This window comes from Mus caroli, unplaced genomic scaffold (genome assembly GCF_978045245.1).
Source record: "Mus caroli unplaced genomic scaffold, Mus_caroli_1 scaffold_18, whole genome shotgun sequence".
In the NCBI taxonomy this organism is placed as follows: domain Eukaryota; kingdom Metazoa; phylum Chordata; class Mammalia; order Rodentia; family Muridae; genus Mus; species Mus caroli.
The window spans coordinates 72218897-72245661 of record NW_028227273.1 but is presented as its reverse complement, the minus strand read 5'-3'; the positions used below and the strand labels follow the sequence as shown (position 1 = coordinate 72245661).

Below are 26765 nucleotides of genomic sequence, written 5' to 3'. Positions count from 1 at the left end.
AATTCTAAGATGATCTTCCCTGGGAAGATTTTTCTCATTCACTTCATTTGTCTTCACAACAAATTGTCTTCACATTCTCTGTTGAGGGCTAAGATTTTTTCTGACAAAATAATTTGTCACATTCACTATATTTTTAAGGTTTTTTTTTTCCTGCATGGATTCTCTAATGAATTATAAGACTGTTTTTCAAGGTAAAGCACTTATCATATTCACTGTAATTGTAAGGTTTCTCTCCTGTATGAATTCGTTGATGAATAAGAAGACTTCCTTTTTGGGTAAAGGTTGTGCCACATTCGCTGCATTTGTAAGGTTTCTCACCTGTATGAATTCTTTGATGTTTTCTAAGATCGCCTTTGTGGGAAAAGCATTTATCACATTCACTACATTTGTAAGACTTCTCTCATGTATGACCTCTCTGATGAACATTAAGCCTGCTTTTGTTGGTAAAGCATTTGTCACATTCACTACATTTGTAAGCTTTCTCTCCTGTGTGGATAATCTGATGACTTCTAAGGCCACTTTTGTAGCTAAAGCATTTGTCACATTCACTACATTTGTAAGGTTTTTCTCCTGTATGAATTCGCAGATGAATAATAAGACTGCATTTTTGAGTAAAGAATTTGTCACATTCACTACATTTATAAGGTTTTTCTCCTGTATGAATTCGCAGATGAATTCTAAGATTGCCTTGCTGAGTAAAAGATTTGTCACATTCACTGCATTTGTAAGGTTTCTCTCCTGAATGTATTCTCTGATGAATTCCAAGATGGCATTTCTTTGTAAAGCATTTGTCACATTCACTACATCTGTAAAGTTTTTCTCCTGTATGAATTCTCTGATGAATACTAAGATCACTTTTGAGGATAAAGCATTTGTCACATTCACTACATTTGTAACCTTTCTTTCCTGTATGAATTATCTGATGAATGTTAAGACGGCATTTTTGAGTAAAGCCTTTGTCACATTCACTACATTTGTAAGGTTTTTCTCCCATATGAATGCTCTGATGTCTTCTAAGATCACCTTTGTGGGTAAAGCATTTGCCACATTCACTACATTTGTAAGCTTTCTCTCCTGTGTGGATAATCTGATGACTTCTAAGGCCACTTTTGTAGCTAAAGCATTTGTCACATTCACTACATTTGTAAGGTTTTTCTCCTGTATGAATTCGCAGATGAATTCTAAGATTGCCTTGCTGAGTAAAAGATTTGTCACATTCAATACATTTGTACGATTTCTCTCCTGTATGAACTCTCTGATGAACATTAAGACGGCTTTTGCTGGTAAAGCATTTGCCACATTCACTACATTTGTAAGGTTTCTCTCCTGTATGAACTCTCTGATGAATAATAAGTCTGTCTTTTTGGGTAAAGCATTTGTCACATTCACCACATTTGTAAGGTTTCTCTCCTGTATGAATTGTCTGATGTTGTCTAAACCAGCATTTCTTGGTGAAACATTTGTCACATTCACTACATTTGTAAGGTTTCTCTCTATTATTGGTTTGCTTCAGCATGAGTTTTTGCTTAGAGTCAAAAACCTTAACAAGCTCTGTACCATAGTATTCTTTTTTTCTTCTGTGGATTCCCTGAGTTAAACTAATGGTAGAGAACAAATTTAAACAGTTAATAGGGTTTTTAGATTTGTAAGGTTCTCTGTTGTTTTCAGTTTCATGTCTGCTTAGGTTTGATGATTCAACAGATGTAGCCCTGAGGTTAGTTTTATAAGGTGTACTTTGGGTGGATTCATGAATGATTTTGCCAAGCTCATGACATTCATAAGATTTCACTTGGATATTCACATGCTCATGGACAATATGCTGAAGGTCTTGATCCAAGATGTTCTCATATTTAGGACACATCCCATGGGTCTCTGAAAAAAAATGCATTTAGGTATGACAGGGATTAGTGGATGAGTATGACAATATCCCATGTCCCTGAAAAATTTTTTAATGTAAATTAGTGATTCTCAAGAGTAGAGCTCTCAAAAAAAAAAAGTCTTTCCTGTTTCACAATCACATCATGGATGCTTAGAACAACCTCAAATCTCATGTATATCTAATGACAATAAACAATAGCCTCTGTTTCTTACCGTGCTTGTGCTTTGCAGAATGTAAAAAGAATACGTTATGGAGCATTAAAAGACTTTGGGAAAGGAGCGCTCTGAAGGATCACATTAAAAAAACTTTCTCTATTTTCTTGTTTATGTTTTGTGAGAGTAACACAGTCTAGCTTGGGTCAGCTAGTAAGTCATTATGTAATCCACATTGGTATGGAACTCATGATATAAAAGTTATTCTGTACCAGGACTAAACATAGAAATCACAGGTCTAAAACTGAATAAATAAGTAACAACAAAAATTCTCAAAACCAACAGCTCATTTTCTATTTAGAAACTTCTGCATTTTTAAAATTCACAAGCAACCAAAGACTTTAACGCAACAGTAAAATTAGAATGTTACAACAATTACAGGCATGGCAATATATTTTCTTGCTCTGTATATTCAATTGTTTTTGAACTCTGATGTTTTTAGTAAAAGTAGATACAATGTTTTAAGAGATTACACAGAACACACCACTGGATCCTCTTCTAAAGAATAGAGAGAAATGTAAAGGAAATACAGCAAATAAGTTATGTTGGTATCTAGAATTTCCCTTATTCTGGGAGTCTCTAGACAGGTCAGAGCATTTACATAAGCACACACAGCAAGTAAATTCAAAGAATGAGTCAGGAATTCTACAAGAAGAGTATTCTTACCCACAAAAAACAGATTGCTGTAATTCTCCAACATCACCTCCATGTACAATGCCCTCTGAGCACAGTCAAGACATTCCCATTCCTCCTGTGAGAAGTCCACAGCCACGTCCTTGAACGTTAACTGACCCTGTAATGGAAAAATACCTGTTCATCATATGCTCCTGGACAAAAGTGTTTTCTTGGATAAAAAAAGACCTAAGGAATAAGAGGCACATTGTGATAAAAATGAGTCATGGGAAATATGTGAGGACCAACAACATCTTCTAGAAGTGCTATAGAAATGTATCAGAAGTTAAGCATTGTTGCTCTTATGAGACAATGTATAGGATGACATACTATATTGAGTACATTCCTAAGGTCTCTCTCCTTCATGAATTTTCTGGTGTTTTCTAAGACCTTAGCAACAGATGAAGATGCCACCATCATTTCATTTGAAAATTTGTATGCAGTTTGGATTCTATAATTCTAAATTGTTTCCCAGCACCCACATGAACTATACAGCAGATTTTTATTTCTAATCCATCAAAATCTAATGCTCTCTTCTAAACTCAACAGGCTGGAGAAATATACAGCACATATGCATATATTCGGGCAAATATACCAACATACGTAAAAGAAACTGAAATTTAATAAAGGATGTTACCTAACATAGTCTTAGTCTTTATTGTATTTTCTTTTTCTCTGAAACAAGATTGCATAATAGAGTCATAAACAGCAAACTTTTAGGTAATATACCATACACATGTGAGGTCTACATGGAAGAATGTACCATTATGAATTATAGGGTTGTTATCAACCAGAATCCCAGTGTCACATCACAGATGGTCAAATTCCAAGGAGTAAAACTGTACTTCTAAATTCTACAGCTGTCACTCTTGCTCAACTATGGACATTGTATCATTCCTGTCTATAGCTGGGTCTCTAAAATGCTTAGTTGACATCCTGAGGCCTAGGTACAATGCTATACCCTTTCCAGAACAAAGAGGCAGAGAGTAAATGCAGAATTTTTGTATGAATTAAGAACCACACATTTTTCTTTTAACAAAAAAAAGTGTGATATCAATGAACACATTCAACATTCCAAAGGACACTCAGAATCAAGTAAAGATATTTTATGAGACTATATTCACAACAGTAAAATACATAAAAGAAAAACAGTATTAGACAGCATTAACATTATTTAAAGTTTTCTCAAAGTTGACATATGCAATACAGATATTAACAATTTCATAAATTCCATATGGTCTTTTATTACAGAATAATTAGACATGAATGTGTAAATAAATGTGACAAGATGAAGTAGAATAATTTTCTTTGATCAAACTGTGTTTTGAAATTGAGAAAATTATACTAACTTTTAAATACATTATTGCTAGTGAGATTGACTTAAGTGAACATTTGAATCTTCTAATTTTAATTTTCTTTTCTGCTCTTTCTATACACATTGCAGTTAACTACCATGTCTGACTTCAGTTCCAAGAGCTTGATGCTGAATTCTTGGATTCAGGGGCATAATGTGTCACTCTGCATACATAAAAACATGCAGATGAACACTTATATACTTAAACACGTAAAAAAAAAAAATTAGTGTAAAGAAACAGCACCACAACCCTTCAGAGTTTTCCCCTATGTAATACATAGCTTAAAATAGAGGGAAAACATACGAAGGATGGAACATTCTCCCATGAAAGAATAGAAGAAAACAAATTAAGAGGGACATTAATTAATGGTTGATATTGCATGGCTTATACAAAGTACCAAGGCAATACTCTTCAGAAAAATCTTAACTAATATAGTCCACGTGCTGCAATGAGTAGGTACACACAGTAGTGTGAACAATACTTCTAAAAAGTGAAATAAAGGAGAAATAGAAAATAATCATCTGTATATTGAGAACTGACCACACTGAGCACTGGTCAGACTCTCCAGAGACAAACTGATTTCATTTGTCAACACACCCATGATCACTGTGTGACAGAAAGTGCCAAAAAGAGATACCAGAATACTGCAATCTGCATCCCCTAACAAACACATCAATTTTATGGCAAGAGAGAACTACATATTCCTTCCATCATCTGTTCCTCTATGGAGTTGAAATATTTACTATTAAGATTCAAGACAGTGAGTATATTCTAATTCTACCTCCCCATAACTTGTATTCTCCCATATATTTGCCTATCCACACCCACAAACTTGTTTCTAGAAACCTGACCACTCCTGAAATGTAGTTTATGTAGCACCTGCGACCTTCGTTCCCAACTAATATAAAAAAGTACAAGTTCATGCAATGTAGAAATTAGCCATCAATATATTCTTTGTGCATCATTTGCAATAGATTCCCTTTCGGACCTGAAGGTCTTCTTCAGTCCTTGGAAATTTATGTCCTTACAGTATAAAATCCAGTGAAAATATAGTAGCACAAGTCTGTGCTTGTCCCATTTGAAGTGAAATATCTAAAGGCTTAATTTTGAACAAAGATAAATTACAGAAACCAAACACGTTTGGTAACATTACCAGAGGTAGAGAACTAAAGTCTCTACCTCTAAAAGTAGAAATTTCTAAGAAATGTAGACAGGACACTGACCTGAGGAGCATTTAGGAGAGAAGCATTCATCTTCTTGTTACTCTTACCTGAAAAATTAAAAGTGAAAATAAATACACCTCTGTTATGAACAATGCTAAACCATATACAAACATAAAAATGAAAATGATACCAGAAAACTTGTCAACATTACTACAGAAAGGAGAACATGGATGATATATTTAATGTGGCAAGGAAAATACATTTTGTGGCCTTTTTCTAACCTTAGTAGGCACCAGGCAAAAACAGAGTACATACATACTTGCTGTAAAACACTGCTACTCAAGAGTTATTACTGCTAAGTTTTCAAGGACTACAGTCATGGGCAAATGGCTAATGGGGACTAAATGAATGCCGAGCATTAAATATAGGTTCATTAGTCATCACACTAGAACACAGTATCTGACCCTTTGGTCACATTTCATGTCATTCTACCTTACAGATACAGTACATCTATTTTCCATGTGTGTCCTGCTGTCCTGATATACAGACACAGATTCAATCCATCAAATATCACGTTTTGGATTTTTTTTTCCAAATTAATAAATCATCAACAGGTCGAGTTACAGCCACTTCCATCATCATCTAAGAAGGCTTTACATTGTTCCTGAGGTAAAATGTATCTTTCCAATACCTCTTCCTTTCAATGTGGAATTCTTTTCTAAATTGCATGCACACCTTTGTGGGGAAATATTGAACACTGAAATGCATGTGAATGCATTTATTAGTAGAATATTACAATGAAGAACACACCTGTCTTTAAATGGAATGTCCAAGTGCTAAATGTTCTAAGCCAGTGGTTCCAGGCCTTTCTAATGCTGAAACCTTTTATTACCAAACAAGGAACTCATGAATTAATATATGTACATGTGGTAGGCCTATCTGTACATTGACAGAGGAGTGGCCTAGTCATAAAACGAGGCCAGGCAATGAATAAGTCCTGACACAGTATATCCACTAACAATGTCTGAGGACTGGACAGATTGAGCAATAAATTCTCCAATTCTTTTGAAAAAACTTATAATAATCTTAAACAGAGGATATTGCAGAATATGCAGAATACTGAAAGAAAAAGGATGTTAGACAGACATCACACACCTGACTTTATCTTGACTTAAAAAAAACAGATGAATAGGAAAATATTTATAAAGGAAAACAAAGATAATAGAGCAGTTGCAAGGTTTTATATTGACAAAAAGATTCTCTCTAATGCATACAGAAGGGGAACGAGTTGATTTCCTGCCAACGGTCTAAGACTGTTTACAAACAAATCAAGGCGCAAATTATGTAAACCAGTGAGGGAAGACACATAACCCTGTCAACATATCCATGAAAGGTCTGGGGCAAAATGTCACACTGGTTCACTATGAAAGCACTGAAGAATATGAGAATAGGATATACCTCAGCATAATCAAGATATAGTCAACATTCTAACTCGTCATTACATAATTTGAACACAGCCTCCATCATTCCACTGTATTCAGAAGAAAGAAAAGGATGTGCAATAGCTTCACACTAACTTATAACAGTGTATCAGTGCTTACAAAGAGCAAGTAACACTTAGAACTTTTTTTGTTTTGTTTTGTTTTTTGGTTTTTGTTTCAAGACAGGGTTTCTCTGTATAGCCCTGGCTGTCCTGGAACTCACTCTGTAGACCAGGCTGGCCTCGAACTCAGAAATCCACCTGCTGATGCCTCCCACGTGCTGGGATTAAAGGTGTGCACCACCACTGCCCAGCAAGACTTAGAACATTTTAATGACTAAAATATGAAAAACAAAGATTCATGTTTTCCCAAATTATATACTTTGTGAAACATGACTCTTAAATTGAAAAACTACAAACATTCCACAAGAAAGCTCTCATCTGATTATACTCTTAATAAGCTATATAAAATACAAGAAAATATCACTCGCCTTTATACATTGCTAGAGAACATGCTGAGAAATCAGAAGACCACTCATTGTCTAAAAATGTCATGCAGGTAAACATGTCATGCAGGGAACAGAACCTGGAAACTAGAAGAACAAGCACCCTTTGGTGCTGAGCCACATCACCTGCTCTTAATTATTCCTTAATTATTTCTACTATAGAGACTTAAAGAACAGTGAGCTAGAATTCATGGAGCACCAAGGACACTTTCTTACAGTGTCAGGGTGAGTGCCAGCTCAGGAAAGACAATCACACAGAAGTGAAGTGACAGAGACACATTAAAAAGTTTGGCAGCAATCAGCACTGGTTGGAAAAGTCCATAACTACATTCCTCAGGACTTAAAAGTATGTACAGCACTCAATCTGAAGTAGAATGTACAAAGATATTATAAGGGTTATGTAGAAATTAATGAAATAGAATCAAATATAATATAACCATTCAACACAACAGATTTGTCTGTGTAGAGACTAATGCAGTTATTGACAAAGGATTGTTCACCTAAATGAAACTAAAAGCATGACTCGGTATTAGAACAAGCGATAAAAAGGATACAATGTATGACATTGATGTCAGTGCTACATTTGTGCAGTGCTGTGGAAAGTCATGTAAGAATAAATCAGAACTGAGCAAGAAATGAAGAGTTCCTAGAAAAAATGAATAGATCAGTCTCCTATAATATATTTCTAGAATATGCATCAGACAAGTGCTGAGACTGAAGCAGGAAGAATCTCTTCTGTGTCTGAGGACTGGACAGATTTGCATGGAATTCTCCTTTCCTTAGGCAAAGCTTATACTGATGTCAAAAAGAGAATATTGCCTAAAACACAAAGAAGAGGAACACTAGAAAGTCATCATACAAAGCTGGCCTTATCTTAACTCCCAAAGCAGGGAAACTCAAACCATTATATGCAAAGAAAAGAAATCACAGACTAGTTGTTAGGATTTTCGCAGACACAGAGACTGTCTCTAAATTCCATGAAAATGGAAGGGAAATTGAGTTCGAACCAGAACATAAGGCTGTTTCAGCACTCACAAGCTAATCATTGTAAGACTTCAAAGATATAGATGCAATGAGAGAAGAAAAATGATCATGTCAATATATACATACATAAGAGCCCTGTGGCAAAATATGACATTTGCTGAGTATAAAAGCTCTCAAGAGTGTGAGAAAGGACAGAACATATGTCAGAATCATAAAAACAAAGAGAACCACAGCTAAAGAAAACAGTAAAGTAAAAAAAAAAAAAAAAAGCACAACTGGAACACTTCTCTAATCAGGACTAACCCAAGACAGTGCTCCAGCAGTGACTACACATGTCAAGAAGGACAGAGAAAATTTTAAGGGGTCAATATAGGAGAGTCAGAAAACAAGTGGACCTTTCCTGAGAAAAAAAACAAAAACAAAAGTCAAACAAACAAACAAACAAACAAACAAAACCCAACTTAGATTAGAGCACTCACACTGTCTACAAATATCTTGGGACTCCCTTATTGTAGCCTTCATAATCTCAAAAGACACTATGCAGACTTGGGTGAAAAGTAGAGTTCTCAAACTCCATACCCAGATTTGGATCCCATGTGCTACAAATCTCAGTTGTCCAGGCAGGGCATACCGACTGGTGCCATGGTGGCAAGAATATTTTTGGGGTTAACAGAAGGTTGTTTGGTTCATTTTGAGGCCAGTTCTTCCAGGGAGGGTCAGGAAAAGACAAGTTACACAGGGAAACTTGACAAAAGCCAATGATTAGGAAGGAAAAAGGACTTAGAAGACAATATGCTACAGACATTTGCTACATGTTCAAAAGGCTTGAATCACATGCATAGAGATTTTGTTGCTGTTTCAGTTGAGGTCAAATAAACTTGTTTTCAATGGGCAACACTTAATTCAGAGACTGAAAATTAATCAAATTCTGAGAACAACTGACTGCTTACTGCACAGGTTAATATGAGAAATTAATATTACCACAGCTAAGAGTATTCTCAATGAAAAATTTCAGAATCATTAATGAAATAGAAGCTGACAAAATCAAACTTGTGTTTTTTTTTTTTTTCTACTGTCATATGAGGCCCACCTAACCCCTTGCTCAGTCGCTCTAACATACCTGGATCCTTTGCTACAGTCTCCTCCCTCTTCACTTCCTGGGCTCTTAGTTGATTCACAGGTGAGAATTCTGCCCTAACCTATAGGATATCTAATAACTTAAAAAAAAAAAAAAGAGTGGCCTGATATGTGCTCACTTTTCCAGACTCTGAGAAGCAATATTAAGAACTAAACATAGGACACATTTCTGAATGTGCCATTTGCATCCTAGAACACATATAAGTCCCAGAATTTAATTAACTGCAGAAAAAAAAAGTTTCCTTAGTAAAGATTAATGTTTACAACCATAGTCCATAGCTGTTAGGTTAGTAATCTACAGTGGCTACTTATGTGGCTAATATCTAAAATGTTCTCTTGGGATGCCACTTCACCAGGGGGAAAGACCACTCTGGCTGTCCTGGAACTCACTTTGTAGACCAGACTGGCCTCGAACTCAGAGATCTGCCTGCCTCTGCCTCCCGAGTGCTGGGATTAAAGGCATGCACCACCACGCCCGGCAAAATCAGCAATTTTCTAGACAGATACCACTTACCAAAGTAAAATCAAGATCAGGTACACTATAAGAAAGAGAAACAGTCATTAAAATTCTAACCAAACAAAAACCAAAACAAACAAACAAACAAACAAAACAAAGTCAGGGCAAGATGGTTTTAGTGCAGAATTCTACCAGATTTTTAATGAAGAATATTGATACTCCTGAAACTATTCCACATAACTGAAATTGAAGGAACACTGACAAACTCATTCTATGAAGCCAAAGTAACCCTGATACATAAACCACCCAAAAAGGCTCAACAAAGAAAGAGAAATTCAGACCAATTTCTCTTATGAACATTAACGCAAAAACACTCAATAAAATACTCACAAACTGAATACATGAACACATCAAAGACATCACCCATCAAGATCACTAAACTTCATCCCAGGGATGCAGGGATGGGTCAATACCTGAAAATCCATCAATGTAATCCACCATATAAACAAATGGAGAGGAAAAAAAATCACATGATCATCTCATTAGAAGCTGAAAAACCCTTTGATAAAATCCAACACTGCTTCATTTAAAGGTATTAGAGAAAACAGGAATACAGGGTATATACCTAAACATAATCAAAGCAATATCCAGCAAGCCAATATACAACGTCAAACTAAATGTACATAAACTTAAAGCAATCCCACCAAAATCAGGGACAAGACAAGGCTGCCCACTCCCTCCTTATCTAATCTAATACTTGAAGTTCTAGACAGAGCAAAAACACAACTAAAGGAGATCAAGGGGATACAATTCGGAAATGAAGAAGTCAAAGTATCACTATTTGCAGATGATATGATAATATGCATAAGCAACCCCCAAAATTCTACAAGACAACTCTTACTGCTGATAAACAATTCCAGCAAAGTGGCTGGATACAAAATTAACTCAAAGAAATCAGTTGTCCTCCTTTATATAAACAATAAATAGGCTGAGAAAGAAATTAAGGAAATAACACCCCTTACAATAGCCATGCATAATATAAAATATCTTGGTGTAACTCTAACCAAGCAAGTGAAAGATCTTTCTGACAAGAACTTCAAGTTCCTGAAGAGAGAAATGAAGAATATATCAGAAGATGGAAAGATCTCCCATGTTCATGGAATGGCAGGATTAATAGAGTAAAAATGGCCATCTTACCAAAAGCAATCAACAGATTCAATGCAATCCCCCTCAAAATTCCAACACAATTTTTTATAGACCTTGAAAGAGCAATTCTCAACTACACTGGGAAAAGTAAAAAACTCAGGATAGTCAAAACAATCCTGAACAATAAAAGAAGTTTGGGAGGAATCATCATCTCTGACCTCAAACTAGGCTATAGAGAAATGGTGATAAAAACGATATGGTATTTATTGGTACAGAAATGGACAGATTGATCAGTGTAATAGAATAGAAGACACATAATGGGCACTTCATTTTTGATAAAGAAGCCATAACCATATAATGTAGAAATGAAAACATATTCAGCAAATGGTGCTGGGCTAACTCGATGTCTACATGTAGAAGAATGAACATAGATCCATACTTATCATCCTGCACAAAACTCAAGTCCAGGTGGATCAAGGAACTCAACATAAAACTAGATACACTAAATTTCATAGAAGAGAAAGTGGGAAATACCTTTGAATGCATTGGTACAGGAGACAAGTTCCTAAACAGAACACAAATGGCTCAGGCTCTAAGCTCAACAATTGATAAATGGAACCTCATGAAACTGCAAAGCTTTTGAAAGGCAAAGGACACTGATAATAGGACAAATGGGTAGCCCACAGATTTGCAAAGGATCTTCACCAACCCCACATCTGACAGAGGGCTAATATACAAAGAACTCAAGAAGTTAGACACCAACAATACAAATAACCCAATTAAAAAATGGGGTACAGAAATAAACAGATTTCTCTCCAGAGGAATCTTGAATGGCCTAGAAGCACTTAAAGAAATGTTCAAAGTCCTTAGTTATCAGGGAAATGCAACTCAAATAAACTCTGAGGTTCCATTAGGAATGGTTAAGATCAAAACCTCAAGATATAACACATGCTGGTTAGGATGTAGAACTAGGGGAACACTTCTTCATTGCTGGTGGGAGTGCAAACCTTGTACAACCACTGTGGAAATCAATTTGGTGGTTTCTCAGAAAACTGGAAATAGTTCGATATCAAGACATAGCTATACCACTCCTGGGCATATACCCCAAAGATGTTCTACCATTCAACAAACACGAGTGCTCAACTATGTTCATGGCAGCTTTATTTGTAATAGCCAGAAACTGGAAACAACCTAGATGTCCCTCAACTGAAGAATGAATAAGAAAATGTCGTGGGGGCTAGACATATGGCTCAGTGGTTAAGAGAACTGACAGCTCTTTCAGAAGTCCTAAGTTCAATTCCCAGCAACTACATGGTAGCTCACAACCATCTGTAATGGATCTGACACCCTCTTCAGGTGTGTCTGAAGACAGCTATAATTGTACTCATATACATAAAATAAAGAAATAAATCTTTCAAAAAAGAAAGAAAGAAAATGTTGTCCATCTACACAATGGAATATTAGTCAGCTATTAAGGACAAAAACATCATGAATTTGCAGGCAAATGTATGTATCTTGAGAGTATTATCATGAGTAAAGTAACCCAGTCCCATAAGGACATGCATGATATCTACCCACTTATAAGTGGATATTAGTCATAAAATACAGCCTCATGCTATATTCTATAGACCCAAAGATGCTAAACAAGAAGGAAGGCCCACGTCAGAAAGCTTGAATCTCACTTAGAGGGGAGAATAAAATAGTTATAAGAGTCAGATGGAGGAAGGGAACTGGGATGTAAGGGGGACAAGGATGGAAATAGGGGTTTCAGCATCAGCTGTGGAGAAGGATAGGAGAAATGGATAGGTGGACATGAAAGTGAATGAAAATCTGCAATTAACATGGGTGAAGAGGTGGGGTCATCTCCAAGATAAGACAGAGACCTGGGAAAAGGAAGGCACCCAATGATCAACAGTGGTGACTTCAGCTGTGAGTCACAACATTGGAGATATAGAACCTGAAGAGGCCACCTCCTGTAGCTAGGCAGGATCTCCAGAGGAGTGATGGAGACATTAACCCACCCACAAAATTTTCAACCCCAAGTTTATCCTGTCCACAGTAATATAGCACTGGGGATGGAGCAGGGACTGAGGGAATGGCCAATAACTGGCCCAACCTGAGACACATCCCATGAGCAAGCATCAATCCCTGACACTATTAATAATATTCTGTTATGCTTGCAAATAGAAGCATATTGTCCTTTGAGAGGCTCAACCAAGCAGCTGACTCTGACAGATACAGACACTCACAGACAAACAGTGGATGAAGCTTGGGAACTTTTATAAAAGAATAGGAAGAAGATTGCTGGCCCCAAAGGGATAGGAAGACCAACAGAGTCAACTAAACTGGACCCTTGCTGGTCTCTGCGTCTGAACCATCAACCAAAGAACATACACAGGCTAGACCTAGGCCTCCTCACTCATTTGTAGCTGATGTGCAGCTTGGTCTTCAGGTGGGTCCCAAACAACTGGAACAGAGGCTATTCCAAAAGCTATTTCTTATATGTGGGATATATTTTTCTAGCTGGGTTGCATTGTCTGATCTCAGCGGGAGAGGAAGCTCCTAGCCTTGCAGAGATTTGAAGTACCAGGATAGCAAGATACCCAGTTAGGCCCTCACCTGCTCAGAGGAAATGGGGAAGGAGAAAGGGGAAAGAATTGTGGGAGAGGGTGTTTGGGGAGTGAGAGGGATAGTGAGCAGGATATAAAGTGAATACATTAAAAAATAATAAATAAATTAAATTAAAAAAATTTTAAGGCACCTCAGACAATTTATACAAGAGATAAACCTTATGAAAGTGTTGGATGTGAGAAGTCCTTTCGGTTGGTTCAGGTCTTAGAAACCATCAGAATATTCACTCAGCAGAAACACCCTAGAAAAGTAGGGAATGTGGGAAACTGTTTACTGATCCCTGATCTATTAAAAAGATTAGATAATTGAAACCTTACAAATGTAGAGAATGTGAGAAATCCTTTACTGCTGCCTCATGTCTTAGATTGCATGAGAAAATTCATAGAGGTGAGAAACCATACAAATGTAAAGCATATGACAAAGTGTTTACCTAACATTCATGCCTGTGAAAACATCAGAAAATTCATAGCATGAAGAAAAGTGCCCATAGTAAATAATGTGGCATGGGTTTTATCCAGGCTATATCCTTATGGACCACCAGAGGCTCCACACTAGAGAATCATTGTGAACATAAGAAACTTTTGAAATCCTTTATGTGATGATCAAATCTTAGGAAATACCAAAAGTTCACACCATGAAAAGTTCTGAAAATGGTGGGTGCCATGCAGGAAGAGCTGCAGTGGGCAAGTGAGCTTCTTGGGAGACAGCCCGCTCTAGTGGACAACTGTCCTATAGATCAATAGGATTATGACCTTCCATAAAATAATATTGTTTGGATCAATTAATGATTTTACAAAATTCCTGATTAGACTTAATACTTTTTGATAGTTGGGGATGACAGATAAAGTTTAAGGAGATGGCTTAAGTTATAATAAAGGTAGAATTTAGAATAGAATGTGCCCCCTCTCTTGTAGTAAGGGCTGCATAAGTTGGACAGGAGTACAGTGAGCTTTCGTGAGTTACAAGCATGGAATTATACTTGGATTGGAAAAATAGGCTTGGGACAAGTTAATGATCAAAGCAATCATTCTGGGTCTGACTTTATGGATCTTGTGATCTAAGGAGATGGCCCTAAGTTTTCAGTGTGTACCATGAAATGACACCGTTATGAATAAAAAGCAATAAATTCTGAGAATAAGAGTAGACAATAGAGAATTAGCCAGGCTAGCTGAATTGGACTTCAAAAATAAGTTATATGATATATGATGATCATCTGCTTGTTGGTAAATAAATACAAATTGTCTGGTAAACATAGGGGAAAACTTGCTACTATTAACTGGCTTGCTTGAACTTTCTTAGTCAATGACAAAAGAATTACTGCTTTGAGGTATGATGAAATTATGGAAAGAAAGATAGATGAGAAGTGTTTAGTTAGGTATGAGCTTCAAATGAAGAATACATAGTCAATAATTCTATTGCAATGATTTTAATCTGTTTTTGATGAATATGTTTTGTGGTGATTGTTTTTAAGAGAATATGTAACTTGTGGCTATAAGGAAATCATTTTCCTAGAGAGCACTGCCTTAGGTGGTTAAAAGGCTAAAAGAAAATATAAGCTTGTTACAGCCAGCTCTTTAGAGTTTGCTCCATCTTCCAAATGTGTATATAAGCATGTGTGTGTGTGTGTGTGTGTGTGTGTGTGTAAAATGGGTGGAGCCAGCTTTTTGGAGCTTTGATCTATCCATCTGTTTGTCTCTCTATCTGTCCATGTATGTATGTATGTGTGTAAAGTTATTGGAGCTTGTCTTGCTTCATTCACTCAGTGTGTGTGTGTGTGTGTGTGTGTGTGTGTGTATAATTTTTAGTGTTTTTCTCTTTTAATTCTCTTCAGCCCCCAAAGATTTTAAAGAGTTTAGATAACTTCTTGCAGGTTAAAAGGGGTGCTGTGCCACCACGCCCGGCTGATGGCACAGCACCCCTTTGATCCCAGCACTCGGGAGGCAGAGGCAGGCAGATTTCTGAGTTCGAGGCCAGCCTGGTCTGCAAAGTGAGTTCCAGGACAGCCAGGGCTACATAGAGAAACCCTGTCTCGGAAAAAAAAAAGGGGGGGGGTGCCATCACCAGTGATCAAGCTTTATTCGCTCAGAGAAAAGTAGGCAGAGTGATCAACTGCTTACTCCATAGTTAAAACTTCTCAGTTTACCCTGTGTTGTTGAAGCTGGCCTTTGGCACAAAAATATGACAATGTGGAACAAATTTCATAACTTACTTTTTCAATGTCAAATATATCATGATGAATAGAAAATGGAGAATCTGAAAAATGTCCTGTTGTGTAGCAATTTCCAGGAGACTGAAATATTCCATCCTGATATGAAGCTGATTAAGATAGGTAATAAACCACTAAACATAGCTTCAACAAAATCCCTCAGTCTGATAGGATTCACTATGTTTAACTCCCATGAAAAAACTCACACCAATCAATCTGCATAGATGTGGCTTTAAAGAACTAAGCCAGGAAGATAGGATACCCTTTAAACTGTGGGAATGATTGTGGGTGAGCAATGTGCTCCAGGATTCCACCTGAATCTAATACTAGCGTAGTTTCATGATGGCAATTAAAAATTTTTGAGTCCCTTTTGTTCTTAAAAATGGTTCATTTCTGTTAAGTAACCCCAATATAGCTCATTGGTTTAATAAGATGGACTTCAGTGGCATGCATATTTGGTTCTGTTAACGGTTCCAATTTTGGATGAGTAGATGCATATGCATTTTGCATCTCCCCAGGAAATGACCTTCATGTAACATGTGATGAGCCCATTTGTTTTTTTCTCCAAATTTCATGTACATCAGAAAATTGGTACTAGAGAAAATATATGTATGCATCAAGTAAATTAGGATAGATTGTTGGTGCTCACTGTTCCAGGCTTACTGCTATAGTAGTGCTTGGTCCTGTTAAAGGGGGTCAAAACAAACAAAATGCATAGGCTGAGGGAGCCTTAGAGAAAGCTGGTTTCTTGGTTGCATTCAAGGAGGGGAGAGAGAGAGAGAGAGAGAGAGAGAGAGAGAGAGAGAGAGAGAGAGAGAGAGAGAGAGAGAGAGAGAGAGAGAGAGAGCAGATTACAGGGAAATGAATGAAACTATGCCTGCAAACTGTCAGTGAGAGACATCAGCCAAACTGGGCTATGTGTACGCAGGCTTCTGAACTCAAGCTAAGACTCAATGATTGAGTCATGCTCTTTTTAATCTCTGAACACTGCTGCCCACTGAACACCTTATGACGTCCTTATGGCTTGTTTCCCCTCAGAAATTCCTGTCTATAAATCCCTCAAAAACAATTAAATTTCAAATGTTTTTTAAGTGCTTTAAGCAATGCTAGTATTATTACATGGCAGGAAATTCATCATGAAATAAAACTCATGCAAATGTTTTAAGAAAATTATCTTCACCATAAGTCCTTGTGAGCCCATCTATACAAATATCAAGAAACCATGAAACTTAAAGAGATAACTTATGAACAAAACAATGTATACACATGCATGCACAGCTTAGAACTACTCAAGAGTGTGTGTGAACCTCATTTTGACATACTGAGAAATGCTCAGGAAGTATTTATTTAAAAAAATTAGAATATTGGTACTAAAAATAGTGGGACGCAGAAATTTTCGGCCTTAGAAAGGGTAGTGTGCTACAGAGCATGAAAACACACCATTACATAAAATGTTCAGGGATTTCAGTGCAAGAGGACACTCATAGTCAACAAATAGGAAAATGTTGGGATAACCCACACATTGCAACAATTGGCTATGAATGTGTATCACTGCGTTCTCAATTGTTAATTACTGTGCTGGGGGTTCGAGGCTAGCAGGATGTGTAAATGTTTGTTATTTCCTCACCTGCCCAAAAGAAAGGCAATCTGCCATGGATCGGTAATCTCTCCATCTATTCTAACAATGGTTTTGTATGAGAAGTGTGGCATTAGAGCAAGAAAGGCTGTAGGCTGGAGCTGGGGAAGGCTAAAGGAGATGAAGGGTGAGGGAGAGATGGACACAAACAGAAGAGAAGAGCAGGGAGGAAGAGCAGTGAGAGCCACATGGAGAGATAAAATGGCAAACTAAGCTAGATGGGCTAGCTGAGGAATTGCCCCAGCAACCAGGCCAACAGTCTTGCAATATACAAAGGTCTCCATTTCTTTATTATTAAAATCCAAGAGGGATCTCAAAAGCCCTGCAATAAGAAAATACCATTTACAAACATTAAGTTATTCTTAGTAGTATAGTTTGTTGAAACATGAACTCAAATGATTAATACAATGATCCCATAACAATATGTATCAATTGCCGTCAAAGCAAGGATAATTAACCTGAGATAGGGAGCAGTGGAAATCTAGGTCTCTGGACTGCCCCTTAAGAATCTGGAGATTGTAACCCTCTGAACAGACTCCTGGGATGCCAATTTCATGTGTTCCATGAATCAAGGCTCCTCTGTTTAATGTCATTTATATGACTTTCCTAATTATTCACAGACATCCACAAATTTGTTAACATGCACACTGAAAGCACAGCTCACAACTGTACCCTTTATATACTGTTATTATATACAATTCCAGTCTCTGATGGCAACAGGCATGGAAAGTCTGTGTTGAGCAAGTCCATCTCAGCCTGACAGCTGGAACTCAGTGGAAATAAAAGAGACTAATGGGTTCCAGTGGGACACGTACAAGCACTTTATCAGAATAAGGATAGAGAAATGAAGCAGAGCCTATGCGGGCTTAGAAAATTCAACAGCATGTCAGACATGTATGGTGAGAGCCAGGTTACAGGAGCCAGGTTACCTGAACCAAGTGTAGTGGTTTGAATATGCTTGGCCCAGGGAGATGTAATAGAGCTGAAGAGAACAAGCAGAATTTAACACAGGTACCACTTCCAGAGTACACCAAAGCAATAGGAAAGAAACATTCTGGTAGGATTATATTGATAATCACAATTTTCTTCATTTCCAGGAGGCTTTAGACAGTACAGAGTTTATATATATACAAAGCAGGTAAAAACAAAGGATGTATCAGGAATTCTATAAAAGAACATCCTTAGCTACAAAAAATATATTGCTATAATTCTCCAAATCACATGTATATACAATGTCCTCTGAGCACAGTCTAAACATTTTGATTCTTCCTGTGAGCATTCCACAACCCCATTCCTGAATATTAACAAACTCTATAATTGATAATTATCCATTTATTATGTACTGTAGCACAAAATGGTTTCTGAGGTAAAAGAGATCTCAGATATTAGAGATAGGTTTGTGGTATAGGTGAGGTCTGGCATTATTTCAAAGACCAAAGTTTTGTAGAAGTGCTACAAAGAATTATCAGCAGGTAAGTACTTCTGTCCTTCAATAAACAATGCACAGAATTACTGCACTGCATAAATTCAGGAGATCTTCCTTCACCATGAATTTTCTGAGCAGCAAATATAGGATTTGCCACCATCATTACAGTTTTTGTTTTCTCTCCAGTTCAAATTCTGTAATGTCTTTTAAAATGCAGTTGAGGATGAAGAGATGGTTGAGTGGTTCAAAGCACTATCTGCTCTTCCAGAGGTCCTGACTTCAATTACCAGCAATCACATGAAGCATCATAACCACATACAATGTGATCTGATGCCCTCTTCTGGCAGGCATGTATGTAGGTATTTATGCAGAGAAATACATAAAATAAATAAATCTTTACATAATAAATAATTCATATACATAAAATAAATAAATCTTTTTTGAAAAAGTAAAAATACAAATAGAATTTAAAGAGATATTTCCAGGGTTATATAGAAATGAATGAAACTGACTCAAAAGTCATTCAATGGTTCAACATTACAGACATGTCTCTCAGCAGAGATTAGGTACTGACAAAGCAATGTTCTCCTACTAGAAATTAAAAGAGTGACTCTCTGTATTAGAACTAGAGCTAAAAAAGGGGACACTGCAATGTATGACAATGGCATCAGTGTTACTATATGCAGGGCTGAGGAAGGTCATACAGAAGTGAATCAGAATTGAAGAGTTTCTAGAAATAAGTGAATAAATCAACCTCCTACATCATAAAACTAGAACCTGCATCAAGCGAGGGCACAGACTGAACCAGGAAGGGTTTTCTCTAATGGGGTCTGACAGATTAGCATGGAATTCTCCTTTCCTTAGACAAAGCATATCCTAAACACAAAAGCAGAATATTTCCATAAACACAAAGAAGAGGAACATTAGAAAGTCATCATACAAAGCTGGTGTTACCTGAACACACAAAGCAGGTGAGCCCAAACAAACATATGGAGAGAAAAACCACAAACCAGTTGCCATGATTTACAGACACAGAGACTGTTCTAAATTACATTTAAATAGAAGGAAAGCTGAACATGCACAAATTGGCCTGTATTACTGACTAGCTACAAGATGTAAGGGGAGCTGGTATATATGCCTGCAAAGAATTTGCTAAGAAACATCCTTTGGTCACTTCCTAACCAAATGTAATTAATCTACAGTAGTTTTCCAAGGAGTATTTCCTAAGACTACTGAAATATCTGCTTTAAAAAAAAAAAGAAGAAGAAGAAGAAGAAAAGCTGAGTTCACACCAAAAATGCAAGAGTGCTTCAATACTTACAAACTAATCAATGTCAGACACCAAATGAGTAGACTCAATGAGAGGAGAAAAGGGATTATGTCAATAGATATATGAAAGCCCTGCACTAAACTATGGCATTTACATAGTACAAAAGCTCTCAAGAATGTGAGGACAGAAGGAACATTCCTCAGAATAATAAAGACGAAGAGACACTAAAGCAAACAGTACTAAAAAGGAATCTATAATTATTCCACTGTACCCAGGACTAACACAACACAGTGCATCAATTAGTAAACAATTCAAGGTCAGAGAAAACTTAGTCAAAAAGCAAGTGAAACTTCTTGAGAAAAATAAAAGAGAACTCAGACCAGACAACTCACCCTGACTAAAAATGCCTAGGACACCCTGTTTGTAGCATCATACTCTCAAAAAACTGCTATGCAGACCAGGGGCAGCGGGTAGAGATATCAAAGACCATAACCAGATTTGGATCCTGTGCGCTACAATCCAAATCTGCAAGGCAAGGCCTATTCATTGGTGTAATAGTTGTGTCATAGATTATTCTGTGCATAACAGGAGGTTTTCTGGTGCAATCTGAGACCAGCTACAGAGAAAAAAAAGAGAGTATGGAAACCAGGTCAAAAGCCAACAATAAAGAGTATAATAGATCTTACAAGGGAATCCACTACTGATATTTGGAACATGTTCAAATGTCTCCATTCACAACCATAGCCTGGTGCTGCTGTCAGTCTGGATCAAAGACACTTTATTTAATGGGCAACAGTCATTTCAGAGCCTCAAAACTAACCAAATACTGAGAATATCTGACTGCTTACTGTACAGCCTATAACCAGAAATCCATATTACCATACATAATATTATTCTCAGTGAAATTTTCTAGAATCATTAATTAATCTCCTGTCACCTCTGCCAATCCCTCACCTGAATTCTTCTAACATACCCAATTCCTTGGCTACAGTTTCCTCTCTTCACCATCCAGGGCTCTTAGTTCTGACTCATAGGTGAGCAGATCTGGCTGAGCAGTGGGAGACCTGCATATAAGAAGGAGATACTTCTGAAAATACCTGGAACTTTTCTTGGAACAACAATGAAAGAAGCTCACATCTGTCAAAATGATAAACACAAAGGAAAGAGAAAAATACCAGGATAAATGTTTCTGAGAGCAAGTGAGAGACTTGTATAATAAAAACATCAATTCTTTGAAGAAAATGAAGACAATATTAAGAGATAGAAAGATCTCCCATGCTCATGGAGCAAGAAAATTAAGATGCTGAAAAAAGAAGCCATCCTACCAAAAGAAATCTTCAGATTCATGGCATTTCTCATCCAAATTCCAATATAAGTCTTCATGAATTTTAAAATTACAGTTTTTTTATACAAAACAAAAGACGCACAATAGCTAAAAACAATCCTGAACAATTAAAGAACTTCTAGAGTTCTCTCAACATTCCCAATTTTAAGTTTTCTACAGAATTAGAAATCCTCAAAAATATTGTCAGAAAAAGACACAGTAAACAATGAATATGAATTGAAGACCTATATATAAATATATTTGGCCATCTGATTTTTGATAAAGAAAACAGAAATAGAAACTGAAAAAAAATAGCATCTTCAACAAATGGTGCTGGTCTAACTATATGTCTGCATCTAGAAGAATGCAAATTGATCCATATTTATTGTTATACCCAGATCTCGAGGTCCTCAAAGACCACCAAAGACCATCAGGAATCCAACTCCATATACAAAACCAAAGTATTCTTTTCTTTTATTGAATAAAAAATATTAATTGAATAAAATATTATTGAATAAAAAAATAGCTTTTCTTAGGGTGCTCCCCATCCACCCACACCTGCCTCCTCGCCCTGGCATTTCACTACACTGGGGCAAGTTAATCATAAAATGGAGCCTAAAAGTAGCATGGGATTTGTGCAGCTAAGCAGAGCCATTCACTTATAACTCGGTACGAATCTCAATTGCAAGTGAGTCAAAGACCTCAATATAAAACCAAACACATTGAATCTGACAGAAGATAGAGGGGGGAAGAAAAATGAATGTATTGCCAGAGGAGAAGACATCCTTTAAAAAAAAACATAAACAAAGAACAAACCAAACAAAAACCATCAGTAGCATAGGCACTGAAAACAACAATTAATAAATGGGACCACCGGAAACTAAAGAGCTTCTATAAGGCAAAGGTCACCATCATTTGGACAAAGCAGCAGCCTACAGAGTAGGAAAAGATTTTACTAATTCTACTTCCAATAGAGAACTAATATTCAAAATATAGCAAGAACTCAAGAAACTAGATGTGAAAAAAAAAAAACCAGTAATCCAATTTAAAAATGGATTTCAAAAACAGAGGGTTCTAAATGGAGAAAACTCAAATGGTCCAGAAACACTTAAAAAATGTTCACCACATTAAGCCTTCTGGGAAATGCAAATCAAAACTACTTTGAGATCCCATCTTATAATTATCAGAATAGCTAAAATCAATAACACAAGTGAGAGCTCATGCTGGAGAGAATGTGAAACAATAGAAACATTCCTCCATTGCTGGAGGGAGTGCATTCTTGTACAGCCACCAAGGAAATCAGTGTGGCAATTCCTTAAATTGATGGGAATCAAACTACATCAAGATCCACCCATAGTGCTCTAGGATGTATACCCAAAGTACACTCCAACCTAGCCAACGAACCTTGCTCAATCATGCTCACTGCATCTTTAACCATAATGGCCAGAAATGGAAATAAACCACATGCCCCTCCACAGAAGAATAAATAAAGAACATGAGGCACATTTACACAAAGAAGAATTGCTCTGCTGTTAAAAAAAATTTATGACATAATGGTTCATATCTCCAGAGCCACCAATGCTTCTGAGGCTGTCAGTATGGCCCATTACAAAGCCATCAACTATATTTAAAAAATAAAGAAGAACACTAATTGCTAAGACCCATAGAAGTTTTTTTTAAAGGATTTTCTGTCAAGAGGGTTGGAAACATTTATGGTAGGTAACAGGAAAAGCAAAATCAATCAAATGGTATATTCCCAGAAAACTATATGATCAACATGAATGCATTTCACAAAAGTTTCCAAATGCATTAAACAATCATGGCATGACTGTAGGAAGCAGATAGATCACGGTGATGCAGATAAGCTTCAATATCCACCATTTAGAAAGACAACCATGACCAGCACTGAAAACCAGTAATGAGTAGCACACCTCCAGAAAACATCCACACAACAGCAGAAGATGCACAATCTTCTCAAACTAATGCAGAATTCTGGACTTGGACCGGGTCAGCAAGGCCAGGTTTTAACCCCAGCACTGGAGTGGATCTATCAGTTCAAGGGGAGCCTTCCTTATCTATGGAGTTCCAGAACTGCCAAGACTACCTAGACAAAGTGTCCCAAAAAATAAAATTAACAAAGAAAAATTATTTAAACCCAGTAATGACTACAGATTTTTAAAATGTCTTCTCCACACTTAACACTCGAGAGACTTGAGGCCTCAAGGTGTCCAGTGGGGTGAGGTTGGGGGTAGGGATGTCATCTTGGAGATGGGGAGTGGGAGAGTGGGATGGGGAGTGGTCAGAGGATGGATGAGGAGGGGGATGGCGACTGGACTATGAAAAAAGATTAAATAATAATGATAAAAAATTAAAAATTTGAAAAAATTCCTCTCTAAGAATCTGGAATGCTGACATTAGTAGAAAACACAGGAGCACATGAAGGACGTATATTCTGAGTCACTGTTAGCATGTTCTCAGTCAAACGTGAAGAAATATAAAAGGATGTTTTTAAAATTGGAAATACCAAAATCACACGGATATTTTTAAATATAGAGAAATCATTCCCAAAATGTATAAAATGAGAAACCACAAAAAAATTTTTAAGATTTATTTATTTATTTTATGTATATGAACACACTCCAAATACACAAGAAGAGGGCATTGAATCCCATTACAGATGGTTGTAAGCCACCATGTGGTTGCTGGGAATTGAACTCTGGACCTCTGGAAGAGGCTTAACCACTGAGCCATCTCTCCAGCCCCACAAAAAAATTAAAAATATATGAGAGAAGGATCAAACCCAAGGGTGATTTCAAAATATATTAAAATTATAGCAGTGCAAATCTTGAACAGTTGACAAGAAGACAGACAACAGCAGGTATCATATCATGGGAAGGTAATATAGACAGAGTTTAGTACTATGCAAAGTTACTAAACAAAATCTTATCAAAATCTTGCTTGGCATTACTTTAGGTAACTGAGAAATTAACCATAAAAAATAAGACAACTTAAAGGAATTACACAATGCTCCAAAACTCTATGAGCAGAAAAAAAACTAACAAGCATCCAGTGTTCTGACTGAACAATACATTAAAATTGTAACAATGAAAATGTTTAACATTGGTAAGAAGATATGATCAGAGATGTGAATGGGAGGGGGACAATATCCCTCACATACGAATCAATAAAATTACATTTGCCTCTGTGAATTAATTTTTACATAGAAAGTCTTCTAAAACCTACAGTGGGGATATTCTGATGTTATTCTCACTGCAATTATCTAGAAATATTTAGAATGAAATTGAATCTGGCAAAACAAATCTCATGTCCTCTTTCTACTGGGATTTGAGCCCCTCCCCATCCCTTCTTCATTCCCTCTAACATACCTGGATCCTTTGCTAGTTTGCTCTCTTCACCATCCAGGGCTCTCAGTTTCACAGGTGAGCCGAACTACCTGAGGAGTGAGACACCTGCACATGGGAAAGAATCTTCAGAAAGCACCCAGAACTTTTCATGGAACAAAAATAAAGGATGCCCAAAAAAGGATAAACATGAAGGAGAGAGAAAATATCAGAAATAAAAATGTCTCTTTTCCTCTAAGCATGTAGACTCAGACACATGCACAGTCATTCTCCCTTGAATCCTGAGAAGGAGCTAGGGAAACTTCAGGAAAACTATTGTCATTAACAGAACCCAGACTGCTGCACTGTCCAAAAGAGATCTCTGCCAAAAGCCCTGTTTGCAGGGTCTACGAATTCCCATTTCTCCTACAAGAAGTCCACAGTCACAGCACTAAATGATAACAAACCCTAAAATAAGAACAACAGCTTGGCCACCTATGTATGGGCAGAGTGCTTTCCTTCAACCAAGGAGATAATTTTCTGATACAGGGGAGTGATCATAATTATTCAAAAGATGCTTTCTGAAGCTTTATTTTAATCTATAGTGGGTTTTCTAATTTTATAAAAAGTGTGGTCTGATACACTCGCACTGCAATACTGGGCTTGCTTAGACCCAAGGAGTAACATAAGAACTCAGCATATGAAGACATATTTCTGAATGTTTTACTTACATCCTAAACTGCATACAACTCTGATTAAAACGTTCATGGCCACTAAAAAGTCTGCTTACTAAATATTAGTGTTTACACCCATGACAATGAGCTCGACAAAGTTTTTGTTTTGGTTTGGTTCTGAAAGAAGATGAAATATTGTAACTTGTGAGTTGTTTAAGAGCCCACTGCCCTGGCCTGGGACTGAGAACAAAGCAGAACAGCCCCCAGGCATGCCAGGGCAGGGCTGTTGTTAAGGCATTCCTAAGAACATCTTGACTGTAAAGATGAAAAGAATGCAAGGACGCAGGCAAGGCTATCTGGCCGGAACCTCCCCTCTGTCTATTGCCCCTTGGCACCGGGTAAAGTCATACATCAACTGGTTGTTATGTGAACAAAGATAAGCCCCCAGCCCACAGGAACAAAGTCCTGCTTTCTGTTAATGTTTGAATAAGCCAATAGTGTATCGCTATGCTGAATTCCACACCCCTAAGCCCCTTACCCCAAAAAAACCCCTAGCTTTCAAGCCTCAGGCCTACATCCGTTATCTCCTGTGTGGGATACATGCCGGTCCGGAGCTCCGTAATTAAACGTCCTCATGTAATTACATCAAGAGGTGGTCCTTCGTGATTTTTTGGGTGCACGCTGAATCGGGAATGGGGTGGGGGTTTCCCTACTAGGTCTAACAGTTCAACAAATCTGCACTGGTTCCTCATAAAATATTATATACAAAGCTCTCTAGGGAAGCCTATTAGCCAGGGCCAAAGGCGTTCTCTTGAATGAGCAATACTTGCTTTCTCACAAGATAGTGAGAAAGCAAGAACGAACTTACTTTCCACTACCTTTGTAATTGCCACATTAGGAAATAGGAAGCAGTGCAACTGCTCTTTTATGAGTTATTTTATGACTGAATACGATGGTAACTGGAGGATAAATGAAAAAAAAAAAAAAAAAGTCATGATCAATCCCAGTTCACAGGATCTCAAACTTCCTGACAACCATAAGATATCCATAACAGAATTGTGAGAGCGGCGTCTTTAAGAGCAGCTGCGGAAAACATCCCCCTGCTCCGCTCCCGCCAGTTCCCCAGCCCCGCAGCTCCTCTGACCTGGGAGGTTCCAGGGCCGGTGCCCGCCGCTGGGCTGCTGATCGCTGACTCCCTGGGCCCGTAGCAAAGGAACTGCTTCTGAGAAGACTTTTCCGGGTCCAGAGAGTGCTAGGACGCGGAAA

The 26765-nt window shown here is 37.3% G+C and overlaps 1 protein-coding gene across 1 annotated transcript; it reads right to left on the bottom strand.

The window, feature by feature from the left end:
* Positions 1 to 260: 260 nt before the first annotated feature.
* On the bottom strand, positions 261 to 26739 carry LOC110312425 (uncharacterized). The gene is made up of 5 exons (XM_085833047.1): positions 26644 to 26739; positions 24871 to 24954; positions 5342 to 5388; positions 2758 to 2884; positions 261 to 1872 (listed from the first exon to the last, which is right to left on the bottom strand). Exons 3-5 carry the CDS (start codon positions 5369 to 5371, stop codon positions 401 to 403), a joined length of 1629 nt encoding a protein of 542 aa, XP_085689173.1. The 5' UTR covers positions 5372 to 5388; positions 24871 to 24954; positions 26644 to 26739; the 3' UTR covers positions 261 to 400.
* Between the last annotated feature and the right edge of the window lie 26 nt (positions 26740 to 26765).